Source organism: Hippocampus guttulatus, chromosome 2 (genome assembly GCF_054856545.1).
Source record: "Hippocampus guttulatus isolate MCC_2025c chromosome 2, RoL_Hgut_1.0, whole genome shotgun sequence".
NCBI classification, from domain to species: Eukaryota; Metazoa; Chordata; class Actinopteri; order Syngnathiformes; family Syngnathidae; genus Hippocampus; species Hippocampus guttulatus.
In genome coordinates, this window is record NC_141262.1 from 18011704 (window position 1) to 18030750 (window position 19047).

At 40.8% G+C, this 19047-nt stretch overlaps 1 protein-coding gene across 1 annotated transcript; it reads left to right on the plus strand.

Annotated features, from left to right (window-relative positions):
- Positions 1 to 8797: 8797 nt before the first annotated feature.
- il12ba (interleukin 12Ba) lies at positions 8798 to 12385 on the plus strand. The gene is made up of 7 exons (XM_086105986.1): positions 8798 to 8885; positions 8978 to 9256; positions 9355 to 9460; positions 9675 to 9907; positions 11323 to 11495; positions 11610 to 11731; positions 11939 to 12385. Exons 1-7 carry the CDS (start codon positions 8798 to 8800, stop codon positions 11946 to 11948), a joined length of 1011 nt encoding a protein of 336 aa, XP_085962112.1. The 3' UTR covers positions 11949 to 12385.
- The last annotated feature ends 6662 nt before the right edge of the window (positions 12386 to 19047 follow it).

The window sequence follows — 19047 nt, forward strand, 5'->3', positions numbered from 1 at the left end:
ATGAAATGATCATGCCTTTAAACAAGCTGCCTCATTGCATATTTGACATTCTCCTGGCGCAGCTTCACAGCATTGCTTCGCATATCAGCAAGTGCAGTTAAGATAATACAAAGTGCCTGGACGAAAATAGCCCTTCGTGCTATTTGATCCAAAATTACTTCAACATACACGAGATAAATGGAGCACTAACACGAATCTGATGTTTGACAAGGTACACAAAAAAATCTTTACATTATCTCTACTGTAAATATAACCAGGCTGTTCAGTATCACTCACCATGTCTCTCTGAGTCTGGAGTCCCGGTCCATTAGCCTTCAGTGTGATTTGGATTCATCGCCAAATCTTCAAAAGATGGCTCGACTTGCCAGAGAAGAGGAAACAGCTGCCCTCTCAGCACAGGGAGACTGGTGTTTAAACCAGGAAAACAAGGGTCACAGTGCTCCAGTGTCCTTATTAGTACCGTAATTTCCGCACTATAAGGTGCTTCGGAGTACAACGTGCACCTTCAGTGAATGGCCTATTTTAGAACTGTTTTCATATATAGGGTGCACCGCATTATAAGGCATATAGAATAGAAGCTACGTTAGTGGCTACGGTTGAATTATGCTGTTGAGAAAATCGAATACCTTGAGGGGCGCCTTATCGCGCCGAAAATATGGTACAAAGTTTGCTTTAACAAAAGCCAAGCTATAAAATGATCCATGAGTTTATTTAAAAGGTGACTTAACCAGAGAACTGAAGCCTCAAAGCCCATATTCATAAACCACAACCAAAGTAAGAAATGAACACGTCTTCCAACATGAAGCAGTTTCAGGCTCACTTAGAATAAATGTTTCAGTCAGACTGGCTGACATGTTAGCTCTCGTCCCGCCCAAAAACGAATTGCCTGTACTCTTTTGGTCGTGAAATCCATAAATAATACAATAGAAACTTTGCAGCCAAATGTCCCAGAGCTCATACAGGTGTAAAAATTGTGTGTGTTGCGTGTGTAGTCATGACTTGGGGCTGGCTGTGTCGTGTGTGCTGTCTTGTTGTATTTGTCAGCCCCTATCCCCCGCGTGTGTTTTAGTACCACTGTCTTTCGATTCGTCGAACAATTTAGTTCTTCGCCATACCCACCAACCATTCGTTCATTCATTCTTTTCGCCAGTTATTTTTTTCAGACATTTTTGTTTAGTTGAGGAAATTCTCCATAACTAGGTTTGGTTCATTTTGTTCAGTCTATTCGTGTTGCACTAAGGCAGTGGGATTTATTCCAACTTGTCGTCGAGTGTCGTGTGTCCCTGTTAAATTGTCGTCGTCTTGCCCCCCTGCATGTCACTGACTCTCCACTGTAGCATACTGAGGTTCCCATCTGGGGGCTCGGTCATGTCTGAGGGGAGTAAAGGAGCCAAAATCTAAAGGTGGAGCAAGAGCAGCAGGAGAGTACAGCATTCTGGAACAGCAAAGATTGTGCGCTTCCATTTCGTTTGTTGGCTGAAGATGCGAGTGCAAGCTTTTAGTTGCTTGCCAGGCTTTCAAAGATACTGGACACGTCACATGCTCATTTAACTTGAACAAGCTGGTCTTGAAACATGCTCATGTTGCTTGAGGACACCTTCAGTCCTCTCCGGACAATTCAGGGGAGGGGAATCGTGTGCTGGCAAGATCATGTTGTAACCGATAGTGGCACATCCAATATCACACAACACGGAGCTCTTGGCAGCAAATGAGATTTATTTCTACTCATGATATATTTGCCCAACAAGATACAGTCGTTACATTGGAAGTAACTTGAACAAGCAGTTCGTGAAATGGGGTTTCCAGTTCCCCAAGGTAGTAGTGCGCCTTCTCTGTGCCAAGTGGGAAAGCAAGAAAGAAGGGTTGTGACATACAGTCTACAGTGCAGTATTTATTAATTACTGTTTTCAGTCACCCAGGATACGTTTTAGACAAAAACAACTTATTTTAATGAACGGCTAGTTTCACATACAGCATAAAAATAGAGTTATAGTTGATTAATTGCTTTGCTATGAACAGTGCACAACTTCTATTTACGCCACCTTACATGACAACCTGACTTCGCATATGGCACCTTAATCAGTAAGAAGCGTACAGTTTAATGTATTACATCAAACACTATAACTCATTTATACACTTGTATAACTGTAAAAATGCTTGAAAATGATAATTACAAGAACAGGGAAACATTCAGTGAGCTGTCTTCGTAAAACTGGTGGCGTAGGTTCATGTTTTTTTTTTGTTTAGTTTTTTTGCATGGTTCATTTGGTCCTTTGTCACCTTCTCACACGCACCTCTTTGCATGCAAAAGGTCTTAACGTAACCATGGTAAGGTACAATTACACATACCAGGATGGATTAGCCTCATTTGTTTCAAATGGTGACCTCCCAATACAAATCACATTCATTTGAGCTGTGTGACAACACAACACAACCAGGCCTGCAGGAAGAATGACATTTATTAAAATAAAATATAGCCTTGGTTGTCTTTGTCCGGGTACAAAGCCATTGAAACGCCGTTATCGCCTTAATAAGAAGTGCTAATATGGATCTAATTATAGGTTTAATTCCAGAGGTTATGCATCGACGTAGCTCTTGCATATACAGTATCTACATATTTAACAGGTGATAATGTCATGAAAAATTGTATGCTTACACTTCACGTCTAGCGGTTAAGACAAAGGCGGTGGATGAGTCAGTGCAAAAGAGTACTCACTACGACAATAGACTCGAGCATGTTTTGCTTTGCATTGTGCCTAACACGGCCCAGTTGGACTTGTTTCGTGACTTATTCAACAAGTCATTCTGCATATTCACACGTCAGGAATGGATGGACTAAGGCAGCTCTTAACCATTTCAGGGACAGCGGTGACTAGAGTGGACAGCTATTTAAATGTTGTATTCTCTTATATTAATTAATCTTAATGTCACAGTTGTGCATCAACCACTACAATGGGCTCTTATGCGTGTTGCCATCCATTGTCATTGTTTTTTTTTTCATGCCTAACCACTAATAAAAGCACATGAGAAAAAAAATCCTGATGTAGGTTATCGTTATTTGTTCATGAAAGGGTTAAAATGAAGCTGATCAGGTTGATTTGACCGCACAAAAATGAATTGCCGGTACTCTTTTGGTCGTGAAATCCATAAATAATACAATAGAAACTTTGCAGCCAAATGTCCCAGAGCTCATACAGGTGTAAAAATTGTGTGTGTTGCGTGTGTAGTCATGACTTGGGGCTGGCTGTGTCGTGTGTGTTGTCTTGTTGTATTTGTCAGCCCCTATCCCTCACGTGTGTTTTAGTACCACTGTCTTTCGATTCGTCGAAAAATTTAGTTATTCGCCATACCCACCAACCATTCATTCATTCATTCTTTTCGCCAGTTATTTTTTTCGGACATTTTTGTTTAGTTGAGGAAATTCTCCATAACTAGGTTTGGTTCATTTTGTTCAGTCTATTCGTGTTGCACTAAGGCAGTGGGATTTATTCCAACTTGTCGTCGAGTGTCGTGTGTCCCTGTTAAATTGTCGTCGTCTTCCCCCTCCCATCCCCCCACCCCGAATGTCAGTGAGTTTCTGTGTTTTTCAAGGCACGCTGCACTTGCTGTGGTCACTTTATCATTTTACTTTTGTTTTCTTATTTTTATAAAGGAATTTGAGCTCCCGTGTCATGCAGTTGAGCTTTTTTTTTGGTTTTGTTTTATTGTCATTGTCATATTTGCGGAGTGTTGTCTTGTATTGTATTGTATTGTATTGTATTATTTTGTCATTTTATGTTAAGTTTGATGGCGGCGCGGGCACCCGCAGCGGCTCCTCTTGTTGTCTGTTGTCTGTTTAAAAGGGAGGAAATTTCATATGTGCTGTATGTTGACAATAAAGTTGTACTTGACTTGACTTGTCTGCCTCCGTCTCGCTAGCTGCACCACAAATTGGCCAAAAAGAACACTTGAATTTTGTCACTGTCACACATACACACACACACACACACACACACACACGCAACTGTATGCACATACTGACTTGAGAAGACTTTTTGATAAGTTTGTCAGATGAAACAATATGTTGTTCATTTGCAAACTTTTATTTCTGCACCACAGGACCGCCCAAAAATAATTTGAAGCAAAGAAGGTGGAGCGCATTCCTCAAACCACAGACTGAGTTGGGAAACAAGATCAAACTTTGAAATTGGGAAGAACATTCCAAGTTTGAATAAAGGGGGACTCGTGTGACCGACTGAAACTAGGTATAAAAATAAGTAGTCTGGTTAAACAAACAAATACATACCCTAAATACATTTTTAAGTTAAGGCTACATAGGTAAAATCATTCCATCCATCATTTTCTGCTTCTTATCTTGTTTCAAACTTCTGACTTATCAATTTTAACAAAATTACAAAATATTGTCAGGAAAAGTAAAGGCAAGGATATCTTGTAAAATGACAATCACAACATAATGAAGGACGTCTGAAGAGTCTGAGTTCTCACTTGTCAACGCATGGCAAAATCTATGGCTTTAATATCTGTTGTGTTTTCTATTGATTGAACCGTCCTCTTGTCTGGGGAGAAAATCATAGGTTTGACTGAGCCACCCTCAAGTCACTCATTGCTATGCCGCCTCATTGTGAATCCACTTATTTTTCCAACTCCATTTCTCCCTGAAACATTGCCAAAGTTTAAAACGGCATTCATCTATCAGTAGAGGTGAAACTTTTCATCGGGAGCCTGGCGAAAGGTGATATAACGTCGGGCTAGCTTGGTTTCCCTTCAGTGAGCGTGTTCTTCTGAGAGCGAGTGATAAACGATTTGCCACCAGCCAGAGTTTTCCTGGGAGAAGACGATAGAGAATGTGTTCAACTGACGTGGGTCCATTAATGACTTCTCCCGCTGTAGCGCTTGCAAAAAATATATGAATCTGCTCAGAAACAACATTTAGTCACCTCGGTTCTATCAAGGGTTCGCACGACTAGCCAAACCTTGTACATAAGAGTGACACACAGTCATACAGACTACAGTATACTCAGAAGTCTCAGACAACGTGTACTGTAGGTCATCTTTTGGTGTGATTACTGTGATCTAAAGGTCATAAGATGTTTCAACAGTGAGGATGGCAGCCAGTTGTTTGACTTGATATAGATGATCTCTCCCTCCCTCTCTCTCTCTCTCTCCCTCTCCCGCCTTTCACAAACAACCAAACAATAATTCCTCTTCTCATTTTGTTCCGTTTGTTTGTTTGTTTTCTCAAGCCACCCCACGTATGGGATCACTGCTCTTGATTTTAACCCAACTGCTAGTTTACACCATTTGAAGACTATAAATTCTATGCAGCTGTGCATTTCTTAACAACTGTAGGACATTGGTTAGGACAGCTGCTTGCCACATCAAAACCTCTATCTGCACTGGAAATGCTGTTATTGTTAATCGGCACGTAGGATGCCGGATTGTGTTTGCAGAACAAACTAATCAACCCCGCAAATGCTAACTTTGCTTTTTGTGAAACGTAGATGCTGTTTTCAGTTCACATCTTGTCCTCTGGGAGCATCTAGTGGTTGGTATGGCATGTGCATGCAGCACAGGGGTATCAAATTCGTTTCTCACAATTGTGATAACAAATTTCTTGAAAATTCCTCAATTTTCTCAAAACCACAAACACAAATGCAAAGATTTTTTTAAATACCTTTGCTTAACCCCAAACTTTTCCAAAACCTCAAAATCAGATAGCCTGTCTGTCTTGTGTTCCAAACCGAACAATGTGTTCCGATCCTACACACATCTAGTAAAAATATACTCACCATTGAACATTTGTAAGATACTACATAAAATAATTTTGGGCATGCAATTCATGGACATGTAGACAATAGAAATATCAAAATGCATTTGGGAAAAAAAGTCAAAATGTTTGAGTGAGTTCTGGCCAAAGGACTTTGCCACGTCACAGGCAACATTTCGATCTGCTGGGTATCCTGTCAACAAGCTGAATGCTTCTTTTTGGGAGAACATAACAGTCCTCCCACTCTCATGTCAATGCGCAGTTAGTCTTATCACATCATTAGAATCTTGTGTGTTCAATTTTGAGTGTTGTGTTTCAAAACATGACAGCTGTTTTGGAGTTAGATTTACCTTTTACTGCCGGCGTTTACAATTGTGCAACACAAGTGTATCGTAGGGTGAAATGCTTCGAGTGACTGAGAATGTTTTGCAAAATACCGCAGATAAGTCCAACCAGTGTTTAAGGATTGGCCTTTTTTGGGGGCGGGAATTTAAAATAAAATAACCCCAAAGGAGAATAGGGCAAACTATACATGTTGAATAAATATCATCATTTCCCCCCCCCACAATGGTTATTTATTTGATGGACTTTTTATTTTGTGGTGACCTTTTGTTTTGGGTTATCTTGGTTTATCAGCAATCAAAAGTATTCAAGAATAGTAATTATGTAATTATAAAATTTTTAAAAATGCAAATATACTCATTGTTCTAGTGCGGGTAGATGAACACTTTAGTTGCACTTTCTCTAACTGAGGGACAAAATCATTTTGGCTGATCTGATTACTTGAGCAACTCGCCCCGAAGTAAATCTTTTTGAAAATAAACACCATTGTAGATGGAATTGTTTGACATTTGTGTGCGTGGGTGTGCATGTGTGTGCGTGGGCGTGTTGATGTGGACTCGTACTGTGAATAAAGTAGAGTTTTATTGAACAACCTATGACTCATCACTCTGACGCAGCTCACATCATCACCAGGTGACATTTCAATACTTGGACCCAGAGCAGATGCAAACTAAAGAACAATAGGAACAACTGTTACTCACTAACAGAAAAGCAGAAATATCAGCAATAGGAACACTCAAAAAGTGAATGGAAACCACTGATGAAGCAGCTGTAAAGAAAGTATCAGCTAAAATACACGTCTAAAATGTCAGTTTTGAAACGTGATCACATGGACTGTACTACTTGATTCCACGTGTACAATCACTGGTAAACTCATGGGACATAAATCACATTTTGCATTTTACAAATTCTATACGAACATTCGAATCCATAAAGCAAAGAAAACGACACCTGCATTCATCAAGTCGACCTGCATACGCTACTTGGCAAGAAACACATATCGCTATATTAAGCTATGACCTGATGAAGAACAACATGAAATCACTTGGACCAACACTGATTGGAGAAATAAAAACGACACGACCATCAACTACTACGATGACTCAAAAAAATGTTTTGAATCATTTATTTCATTGGGATAGTGCACATTAACCAACGCAAGAATAAACAGTGTAAATGCGGCGGATTTAGCATAAATGCTCATTTTTAGCCGTAGTCGCAAGGCAGCTTTCTAAAATAGCACAGTGAGACAAATAAAACTTTAGATTGCCTAGCACTGAGTAAAACCTGCAATTCTGAAGCCTAATCTTGATTTAGAAACACATCCGGGCAAAAACTTTGTCAGTGCTGCATCAAAGCCTGAGACAAGCTTTGGAGTGATTTATTCCTTTCATTTAATACAGTACGTGTTGGTTTTAACAAGCTATGTGACTGATAGCTCCTCTTTGGAATACAAGCACAGGATAGTATAATTTAAGTGACTTTAGCAAGGCTGAATGATTCGCATCACTTTAAATCCTTTCCGCAGCTTGAAATTAGTCAAATTTACAAATGCCTTATTCATATTACAAGTTTTAGGGCGGCCCAGTAGTCCAGTGGTTAGCACGTCGGCTTCACAGTGCAAAGGTACCGGGTTCGATTCCAGCTCCGGCCTCCCTGTGTGGAGTTTGCGTGTTCTCCCCGGGCCTGTGTGGGTTTTCTCCGGGTGCTCCGGTTCCCTCCCACATTCCAAAAACTTGCATGGCAGGTTGATTGGATGCTCTAAATTGTCCCTAGGTGTGAGTGTGGGCGTGGATGGTTGTTCGTCTCTGTGTGCCCTGCGATTGGCTGGCAACTGATTCAGGGTGTCCCCCGCCTACTGCCCGGAGACGGCTGGGATAGGCTCCAGCACCCCCCGCGACCCTAGTGAGGATCAAGCGGTTCGGAAAACGGATGGATGGATATTACAAGTTTTAAGCATGTATCAGTTGCATTTCTTTGGGTGGCCTTTTGCTGAATGTGGCACTGAGGAATTCCTCAAGGCTTGAAATATTCTTACTTAGAAATGAGATCACGAAAGGTTCTTAAGCAGAGCCAAACAAAACAGGTCAACCAAGAATAATGATGCAGTCTTCTGGAAGTTACTATTAGCATAGTGAGGGTTAAAGATAAAAGAAGTGGGCAAAGGTTGCCGCAGAACTTTTCAGAAACAAGAACAAATGTCAGTCTGAAAGTGAATGTGAATGCAGTCCATCGAGGAGTGTGTACATACGCTGTGGTGGAAGTGACAAAAGGTGGCTTATTACCGTGGTTGACAACAGCAGTTCCTCAGGAGTTTTCAGGGAAATTTGTAAATGAAAGGTCACCCTCCTATATAAAAGAGTGAGCAGACAATCGCCTTTATTGCCAGTGGCATCGAAGACAAGGTAAGATGCCTCTCATGACAAAATTGAATAAATGCGGCACAGACCTTTGCGATCTTTATTCGTATACCGGTAGACAGTAAAATTGTTTGCCTGTAAGAATTTATCAGTGCCTGTGCTATTTTTATTCCTATTGACAATGACCGGTTGGACTAGAGTTATTGTGTTGTAGTTATTTATTCATAGAAGCTGTGATATTAAATATATTAGAGGGCATGCTATGAAAAAGAAAAAAACATGCCAGCCTGTCCATATGATATATTTTTTCTATAAATTCTCCTTGCAGATGAATTTCATTGATTTCATCCTTATGTGTGCATTTCTTCATGTGGGCTATCAAAACCCTCTGAGCGCCTGGACTCTTCAACCTAACGGTAGGTTTGATCACCATGAAAACGCTTGGAGCAGAAAGTTCAAGTGATCCTCTCCTTGACTATTTTGCGGTGTGCGTTTATTTTCACTTTAGTTTTAGTTGTGAAAGTCAACGGATCGCCGAGTCAACAAGCCCTCAAGTGCCTGCACTCGGCAGAGGGATTAACGAATGGCGATGACAAGGATATATTATGGAAGAAGAACGGCAGAGAAGAGAAACAGAGGGGTAATTCATACCTGGTGCGGCTAGAGGAGAGTTTAGGAGGAGGCCGCTACAGCTGCTCCAGCACAAACGGATCTCTTCTCAATCACACTGTCGTCCTTATTCAAGAGGACACCACCAGAAGGAAGATTCTGATGAAAACTGACCAGGGTAAGTCACTTTTTTTAACCACCACGATAATCTAAGATCTCCAAACAGGATTTCAACTCACATGAAATATTTGTGTTGCTACGTCTCTTCATGTGTAGAGGAGTATTTAAAGTGCTCAACCCAAAATTTCGAGGGAGCATTCCGATGCTCTTGGACTTGGCACAGGACCCGCGTTGGAAAAGTAGCAATGATCAGAGCAGGACGGTAAGCGCACACACTGCAACCATGTTTCCTCTGTCATTTGTCCAATAATAACACACACCTCGGGCTCACTGCAGCGCTGAGAGGAAGAGCCAGACAACAGCCAGATTGACTTACCGATGAATGTAGTTCGCAATGATGGTTGACACGTTTGTCCAGAAAATTAAAAACAACAACAAAAAAAAAACTTGAATCTTCTTCTGTTCTGCTCGTTCAGAGGCAGAGATGTTGAGTGTTCTGTGGACGCCAGTGGGCAACGATGGACGTGCTCCTCTGGTCAAGGTCAAATCAGCTGCTCGGTGGAAGGCACCGGAGATGGGATCTCCTGTGTGGACAAGCGGCACTGCGCATTTGCAGAGGAGAAACACCGTATCTTCTTGACGGTCTACGTTAAGACGGAGCGTTTCCTGGTGGAGAGCTACTCCAAACACTTCTACTTGTCTGAAATTGGTACGTTTGCGTTTTGCTTACAAGACCTCTTGCCCTGGATGGGAAGGTAAAATGCTGTCCTTGACACATTTTTCAACTGATTTCGAAGCACATTCAGCAGAAGGATTTTGTAATCAAGTGCAGCATTTTATGTTGATCCTACTTTTACAGACGCAAGATTTTTTATGTAGTGTCGGTCAGGTTAAATCACTCTGCAAGGCATGTTTATATTCAGCTGTAGTGTATATTTGACATCAGAATATCCTAATTGCTTAGTTAAATGCGTATTTAAATGTGAGTCAGATCAAGAACAACATATGTCGTCTTCTAACCTCTAGCAGCGATTCTTGTAGCGCCATTTCTAAAACTATTCATATCCATCGCAAAAACTACTCACAAAGTTTGAAAAACTAAAAGCACAGGCACTGATTAACGCCTTCAGGGACAGCGGTTACTACAGTGAGCAGCCTATCATGTTATTGGGTTACAGGGTGTATGAAAGGGTTAATTTTGAATTTCAAATTCAGTAGCACACACTCTGATGGCCCAGCAACACTTTTTGCAGAACCGTAAACACAACTCACTGCTTTCAACTCAATTTTGAAATGATCAACACAATCCTTGGGAGGGGGAGGGGGGCACCTACACATTTATGGCTCTTATTGACACAATTCTGCCAACAATCTGGTGACATTGTCACAAGAATTTTTTTTTTTAGGACATGAGTTCACTTTGACATCAGCCTGAGCGCTAGAAATAAGCCACAGGTAAGCTGTCGGTGGGAGTGTGGTGGCCATCGGGAATTTCGGTGTGTGACACTTGAACTCCACCCTCTCGAGCCCTACCCCCACCATAAATTTTGGTCCCAGTAAATCCCTGGCTGTTGATATGGCGTACAATGGACGGAGCAGGAACAATGAGAAGAGTCAGAAGTAGAGGAGGCCGAAGAAGAAGACATGGAGGTTTACCTCTTTATCTCTCAGTGAAATTGCTCGGGTGGGTGTGACGGCGGTGTTTTGACACGAAAAACGCTTGTTTGGATGTACAGTGCATACAGTAAACAGGTAAAAAAAAAATGAATCCCTGTGTGTGACCTTAAATGGTCATAGCCTACCTTGCGCAGAGAGAAAGCAAACGTGACAGCTTGTGTTATTGTTTGATGCAAAAATTGAATTTATACAAAGGTTTGACAAGTTAAGCAGGACTGATTTGCTTTAGCAAATTTTATTTCAATTTGGTGGGAGGTTTTCTTGTTGGTGTGAAGAGTTGAGCTGAAGTATTCAGAAAAAAAATGGAAAAATTGTACCCGGTGTGTTCATGTTTTGTCACTTGAGCAACAGCGATAGCAACATTTTTCGCTGTTGATGCGGCGGGTTTACCGTTCATTCATGCGTGTGTTCATCCTTTTCTCCCTCTTTGTGCTTTTCCTTATACAGTGAAGCCTGACAAAGTGAAGATCAGGAGAGTCAACGCATCGATGATAGAAGTGACTTACCCAGGTTCCTGGAGCAGTCCTTCGTCTTACTTCCCACTCACTTTCCAGGTTACACAGAGTACACGCGGGTGTAAAAACTGTGACAACCCCTGCGAAGACTTAACCGCTGCGGAGGTAAGGTCCACATTGTCACTGTCATGAATAAAATGGTCAAAGTAGCCACAAAATATTTGAGTGGATACCACACAAGGTATGTCAGTTGAAAATGTGACTGTTTATCTCGGTCAGACTGTGACGGTGAACTCCTCAAGCACTTGTCGATTTGAGGTCAAGTCCGAGTTTAAGACTGTCTGTGTCCGAGCTAAGGATGCCCTCTGCAACTCGCAATGGAGTGACTGGAGCCACCTCAGGTTAGTATCATTGCAGGAATGGTGACCAGTAAGCATTTCATTCATTCATTGTTTAAGGGAATTTGAACGCCCTGTTGTTTTGTTTTGTTTTGGGTTTTTTGGGGGGCGGGGGGTTGATAAACATTGTTATCCTACACTCTCTCTGTTTTCATATATTCAGAATAATTATTATCATTGATAAAATGTGTTGATTTTTTTCTCTCCCAGCACAGACTGAGAAAGAAGCGAAAAAGCAAACAGAGGAATCATACCAGCTGAGAACATATGCAGTTGATGAGAAGGAGCATCTGGGCATCTGTAGGAACAGTATTTATTATATATTATATTGTTTTGGGGGGGTGAATAAAATGCTTGCTTGTATGTGTAATTGAAAGTTGTTTTCCTCATGAATGCTGAAGCAGTCCTGCACCTTAGTGATAAAAGTAGCTCATATCTGTATCGGAAATCAACTTGCATCATTGAAATGACCTCAAATGCCATTGATCCATTCCAGGCTCCCAAAAACAGCAACAACAACAAAAGAATGTAATTTGTTTTTAATGAGAAAAACAGCACTGTGACGTTGTACTTATATTGACCCAGCATGAGACTTGTTTTTGTGTTTTACCCATGTATTGTCTAATGTTTTTATGTTATTAATTTATTGCTTTGTATGGAGTGATGGTCGTTTTTAAATGCTCTACAAATAAAGTTGAGTTGAAAATAGCCTGAATTATTATTAATTTTTTTTAGCACAGTCATTCGGACAATTTTCTGCTGAATCTTGCAAGCGCAAACTTCAGATACGAGCAACAGTATGGTGGCAGTGAAATCAATTCAGCTCACTTCATAAGAAGCACCACTTTGATGTAATGAACAATCCATCAAAAAAGAAGTTTCCAGCTCTTTAACGTCACTCCCAGTTGAAGATTACTGTCAAACTAAACGTAAAACAAAGAGAATCAAACAACGCAAAAGGATATTGAGGTGCTCATGGTTGGGATCGGTAGTCTCTTGGGGGGGGGGGGGGGGGGGTTCTCCTTCTTCTCTATTGTTTCTCCTTCCTTTTACACCCCAGATATCTGGCGCTAAAACCGTGACCTACCAGGCTTCCCATTCTGTCTTCCTCTGTTGGTCATTGTTTTGTTTATGTTCCTCTCGACCGGTTGTAACTGGGAAGGAAAATTCCTTATGTTTTACATACCTGGCCAATAAATCAGATTCTGATTCTGATTGTTAGCATTAAGATACAGGGATTTATTTCAGGCAAAGCTTTATGGTTGTTTTGAATATTAACGGTGTAAATTGTTGGGTTTTGCTTTTGGGGGTTTTTTTTCAGTAAACTTCAGCTGGGAAAGGCCAGCAACTTGAAGCCTCTTTTTGGAAGGGTTGATCACCGTCTGTTAAATCGCTGGGTGCTGTGAAGAGAGTTGAAGTCACTGCCACCTTTTGAGTGTTTTTATCTCTATTTTTTGCTGGCAAGTCAAAGCAAAAAATTAATGATGACTCAAGGATTTTTAAGTAGGGTCTCTCATACAGTACATGAAGGGCCGATTGTATAAAAGAATGTTTTTCACAGGACTCTCGATCATTCTTAATATTCCCCATCCTGTGACCAGTTTCAGTACACTTTGAGTTTGCTGATGAGGAGGTTACAACACTCGTTCATGTGTAGTATATGGACATCAGGTTGTCATTCTCTTCCTCATTTTCAAACCACATTGACCAGATTGGCATTTGATGAAAATTCCTTTGACAAATTGCATATTCTCTGTAAAGGGATGTGGACTGTGTGGTGTTTTATGCACTGAGTGGCAAAACAAACATGTACAGTAGTTTAGACTTCCTCTCAGAATTAACCTCTCAGGCCACCAGTTAAATATTAAGCATCTATCTATCTATCTATCTATCTATCTATCTATCTATCTATCTATCTATCTATCTATCTATCTATCTATCTATCTATCTATCTATCTATCTATCTATCTATCTATCTATCCATCCATCCATCCATCCATCCATCTAGCTAACGTGCTGGCTATCTAGCTAGCTATCTAGCTATTGAACGTTTGGGCTGTTTGTCTGTCTGGTGATTGGGGTGTGAGTCTCAAAGATACTGGTTTTATACCTGTGTCTCCTAGATTTGCTTGGATGGAAACATACCTGTGCTTTTTTGCCAGAGTGAAAAAGTACATTGATGTATTTTTACATTTTATATTTTACTGCGATGTTGTGGAGGAGCCTAACTCAGGGCTGGAGTTGAGAATACACTCTATATCCATCACATTAGCTGGAGTCTTGTAACTATGTTTGACTGCATTGCCGCTGTCAAATAAAGATTTCTTCTTATTATTATTATTAATATTATTATTATTGTTTTTATTATTAATATTATTATTATTATTATCCATCATCCATGTTCTAATCCGCTTATCCTCATAAGGGAGGAACAAACTCCACACAGGTAGGCCGGAATCAGAATCAAAACCTGCACCCCTGCACTGTGATGAGAACATGCTAATCAGTCAACCATAGAGCCGGCTTATTATTAGTAGTCGTAGTAATGGTAGTAGTATTACACACAGACTGAAATAAGCCATTGAGACAAACCGAACTGAAGAAGCAATGGTCACAAAATTGGTTGTGTAGAATTCATGGACATAATTCAATCATTACATTTAATGTCATATGTGAATGACTTACGAAAATGACACAGGGACACCACGCCAAAACCCCACACAAAGGGTCTCGGGCGTGCTGGAGCCTATCCCAGCTGTCTTCGGGCAATAGGCGGGGGACACCCTGAACCGGTTGCCAGCCAATCGCAGGGCACACATAGACGAGCAACCATCCGCGCTCACACTCACACCTAGGGACAATTTAGAGTGTTTAATCAGCCTGTCATGCATGTTTTTGGAATATAGGAGGAAAACGGAGTACCAGGAGAAATCTCACGCAGACACGGGAAGAAGATGCAACTCCAGACAGGAAGGCCGCAACCAGAATCGAACCCTGCACCTCTGTGGCGGACATGCTAACCAGTCTATCTCATATACCAGTATATATATATATATATATATATATATATATATATATATATATATATATATATATATATATATATATATATATATATATATATACTGTATATAGGGCGGCCCGGTAGTCCAGTGGTTAGCACGTCGGCTTCACAGTGCAGAGGTACCGGGTTCGATTCCAGCTCTGGCCTCCCTGTGTGGAGTTTGCATGTTCTCCCCGGGCCTGCGTGGGTTTTCTCCGGGTGCTCCGGTTTCCTCCCACATTCCAAAAAAACATGCATGTCAGGCTGATTGGACGCTCTAAATTGTCCCTAGGTGTGAGTGTGGGCGTGGATGGTTGTTCGTCTCTGTGTGCCCTGCGATTGGCTGGCAACTGATTCAGGGTGTCCCCCGCCTGCTGCCCGGAGATGGCTGGGATAGGCTCCAGCACCCCCCGCGACCCTAGTGAGGATCAAGCGGTTCGGAAAATGGATGGATGGATATATATATATATATATATACCTGTATATATATTGTATATAGTAGAGAGAGAGAAAGAGAGCGAGAGAGAGAAGCTCAGAACAGTGAAATATACAGAATCAAAGATTAAAAGTTGGTAAAACATTATATTAAACAGACACTTATTTCATCATGACGTGTTGAACAATGTTCGTTTCCATATAAAGTGAAAGCAGATGTACTGACCTCATTCAACGAGGGAAAAGCCCAAATAAAGCACACCCTACCGACATTATAAAATGACACAATAGAGCACTCACTAAAGAGGAAGCAGGGAGCTCTCCCATCACTTCCCTGATTAGAAAAGCGGAAGAGGTGAAGAAATAGTGATGAGATCTGTCTCAGATGTCTCACCTCAAGCGATAATTATTTGACCTTTAGTGGGACATTTGTCATCTGTGGTTATTCTTTTCCACAGTCAAATGGATGCTGGTCTTTTCATTAAAGCTTGAAAAAGGTCCAAGTAAAAAACAGTACTGGTCAAACAACCGGATACATCCTTCTCATTCGATAGCATGTGTCCAAAGTTTTGACAAGGAGCCTACTGTATATAAGTAATTACTACAGCGTGAATATAGGGCTGTCGGATCTTAGCTTCAGAGAAGGGAGAGTCAAGGGTTTACGATCCAAAGCAAATGATAAAATACATCGATATTTTACTGTAACCGATAACCTGTTAGATAATGTTGAGCTGCCTATCAGGATGGTCTGACGTGCATTAATGTGAACTGCAAAAACCCAAATCATGGTGTTACACTCTGTGGCATGTATGACATTATTGTGTCTGTTCTTAATGCTTCTAGAAAACCCTAAATTGGGCGATGATTTTGAATCTTTTTTATTAGTCCTCTGACAAATTGATGTACTGTATTTGTTAAGGAACTTTCACTTTTTAGAGAAAAAAGGGCAATGCATAAAATTGTGGCCTTTATGAGGGAGATTCCTGTCCTTACAGTTCTACACGGATTCTGTTCACTATCAAAATACTATTGTTCATTATTTGGGTTACAAAATAGTCATTTGGTTACCTTCTGATTTACAAGATTAGAAAGACACCCCCACCACCACCACCACCCACTGTAGTAACTATGTTCTTGGTGCTTTACAGTAAAAGTTAAAGGCATCATTTCCACCAGTTTCCCCCATCTGATTTCCCCAAACAGGATCAATGGTGTGCACAAGTTGCTCTCTTGATTTCACAAGGAGCATATTTGATAATAATAGCTGACTTAACTTGGCTTGACTTGACACATCATATTGACCTTGGAATTCCCACATCTATTCACCCTATTCATTAAGTTAACGGACCCAAAGCAAATCGGGCAAGTGGCCTTTTTTTTCTTTTTTTTTTGCGGGTCGTTTACCGTGCACCAACTGCATTTCAGAAAACGGGATTCTTTACAGGACGCAAATGATGAGTTTTCATGCAATTTCTCTTATCAGCCACTAGATGGTCACATTGCACCAAATACCTAAGTGGACTGCTTGATGGGGTTTTGTCATGCATATTCAAACTCAATAAACACTTTTTAAATATTACAATATGCATATATATACATTCTATATTTTCAATTCAATGCAAAATACACAACTCGACTGTATTCTAACTCCACTTATTAAGTCAATTAGACACTGCATTAATCTGCAAGTCGCTTACATGCAGGATGCATATTTGGCTCTTTTAACGGCGACAAGAGAGCATATTGTGAGGCGCGATAGGCACTCTTATAAACATATGCCTGAGTTTTACAACGGGTCATTTTACGAGTCTTCAATTCAATCGGGCCATTATTATCATCAGCCCCACCTTTTTGATATACGACAACATCTGGCGGTGGATGCAGCCGTTCGCTCTCACAACTCCTTTCTGGTCACTTAAGCCCCTTGGAGATTAGTTTTTACGCAGATGTTTTTATGGCCCTTCCCATATGCGCGCGCACACACACACATTCACACACTCTGCGACACGCTTTGTTCAACAGCCAAAGAGACACAGTGTGTATTGCCAACCTAATGTCTGCGTGGGTGCCACGGCGTTAGAAGATCACAGTGTTGGGGATCACCAGGGCCCAAGTGACATCTCTGTTTGTGGAGGGCGATACACTGATATTTGGGCGAAGCGTTTATGTGTGTGTGTGTGTGTGTGTGTGTGTGTGTGTGTGTGTGAGAGAGAGAGAGAGAAAGAGAGAGAGCTGCGCGAATATAAATATAGCCACCCGTGGGGCCTTCTCTCGGCAGGCGGATCATGGCGAGCCACAATCAAATAAATGTGCTGAAGGATAACTCTGAACGACTGTGTGTGTGCGTGTGTGCGTCTGTGTGTGTGTGTGTGTGTGTGTGTGTGTGTGTGTGTGTGTGTGTGCGCGCGCGCGTGCGTGCGTGCGTGTGTGTGTGTGTGTGTGTGTGTGTATTGCTGCTCTTTAACAGCATTGAGAATATTGTGTATTCACGCGGGGAAGCGCTCCCATTTCTCCTTCAACAGCAGGAGACATAAACAGATAAAAGAAGACATGATTGCTGCTTGTTAGGACTCTTTGGACTTCAGAGTGGAAAATATTACGAAATATTAGCATATGAGCATTTTGTGACGGAACAAATAGTTTCGAGGGCTTTCATTCTGCTGCTAATCAAATTTACGCTGTTCCTAAATCTTTTCCCACTGTTCAAACCATTATTCATTCCAAGTTAAGCAATGTACAGCAATCAAAAGGATTTCTGATAATCAATGGCACGAACATTAGCTATATTTAATTACACAGGCATACAATAGAAATGCACAGTTTATATTTGGGCTAAGCGTGTGTGTGTGTGTGTGTGTGTGTGTATGTGTGCGCACACACACACACACACATATATATATATATATATATATATATATATATATATATATATATATATATATAGATAGATATATACAGTAGATATATAGATATCTATATATATATTTATTAAATGACTTTACTTTCTCGTGTGTTGCACTGACTGGCATTTTATGAGGTACAAATTCTTTATGAAAATCTAATACAAAAATTTCCAAAATAACGCATCTTTTCCGCTCAGTTCAGTGTTTATTTGCTGTAGTCGAGGTGTAAATCTTAATGCAGAAGGATTATTCGGACAGTGTCAACCTATATTATTTTTTTAAAAGCAAAAGTATATGCTGCAGGGATCTCATTCGGGCGTCTGTGTATGGCCAGAGTCAAATCCTCCTACAGAGTATGTGCACATGAAGTGTGATGCATTTCTTTCTTGTTATTCCGTGTCTGCACTTCTTTCTTGGCTTGTGGCGATACAGTGGGACAACTATAAGACGAAGCACAGATGAGTTGTAATCCTCACATTCATGTTGCATCCACCGCTTGGTCCCAAATGATTTATGTCTCGCATCAAATCGAAGCTCTCTGTTCTGTCGCTGTCGGATTGAAACTGAAAAAATGTGCACAACGGCTTTGTTGCCTTTTGTTTTTTTAATGACGACATATTATTCATGCAACTTTTTGGGAGGAGATGCAGTTTTTAATGCGGTTCTTCTGCTTTCCATTTAAGACCCTGAAGAGTATATTAAAAATAACTAATGCACATTACAGCATATAGTATGCCAGTTACCATCAATTTTTGAGTTAATTTGATGAAATTGGAACATTTATGATTCTACAGTCCGTAATCTAAATTCTATGTGCTTGATTTGTGTGATTCAACACCATTTGAGGCATTCTGCGGCGTGTTTTTATTGATATTATACTCAAACGTGCACAGACCACAGTTAGTCACATGCAAACCCGCGCACATGGAATCATTGCA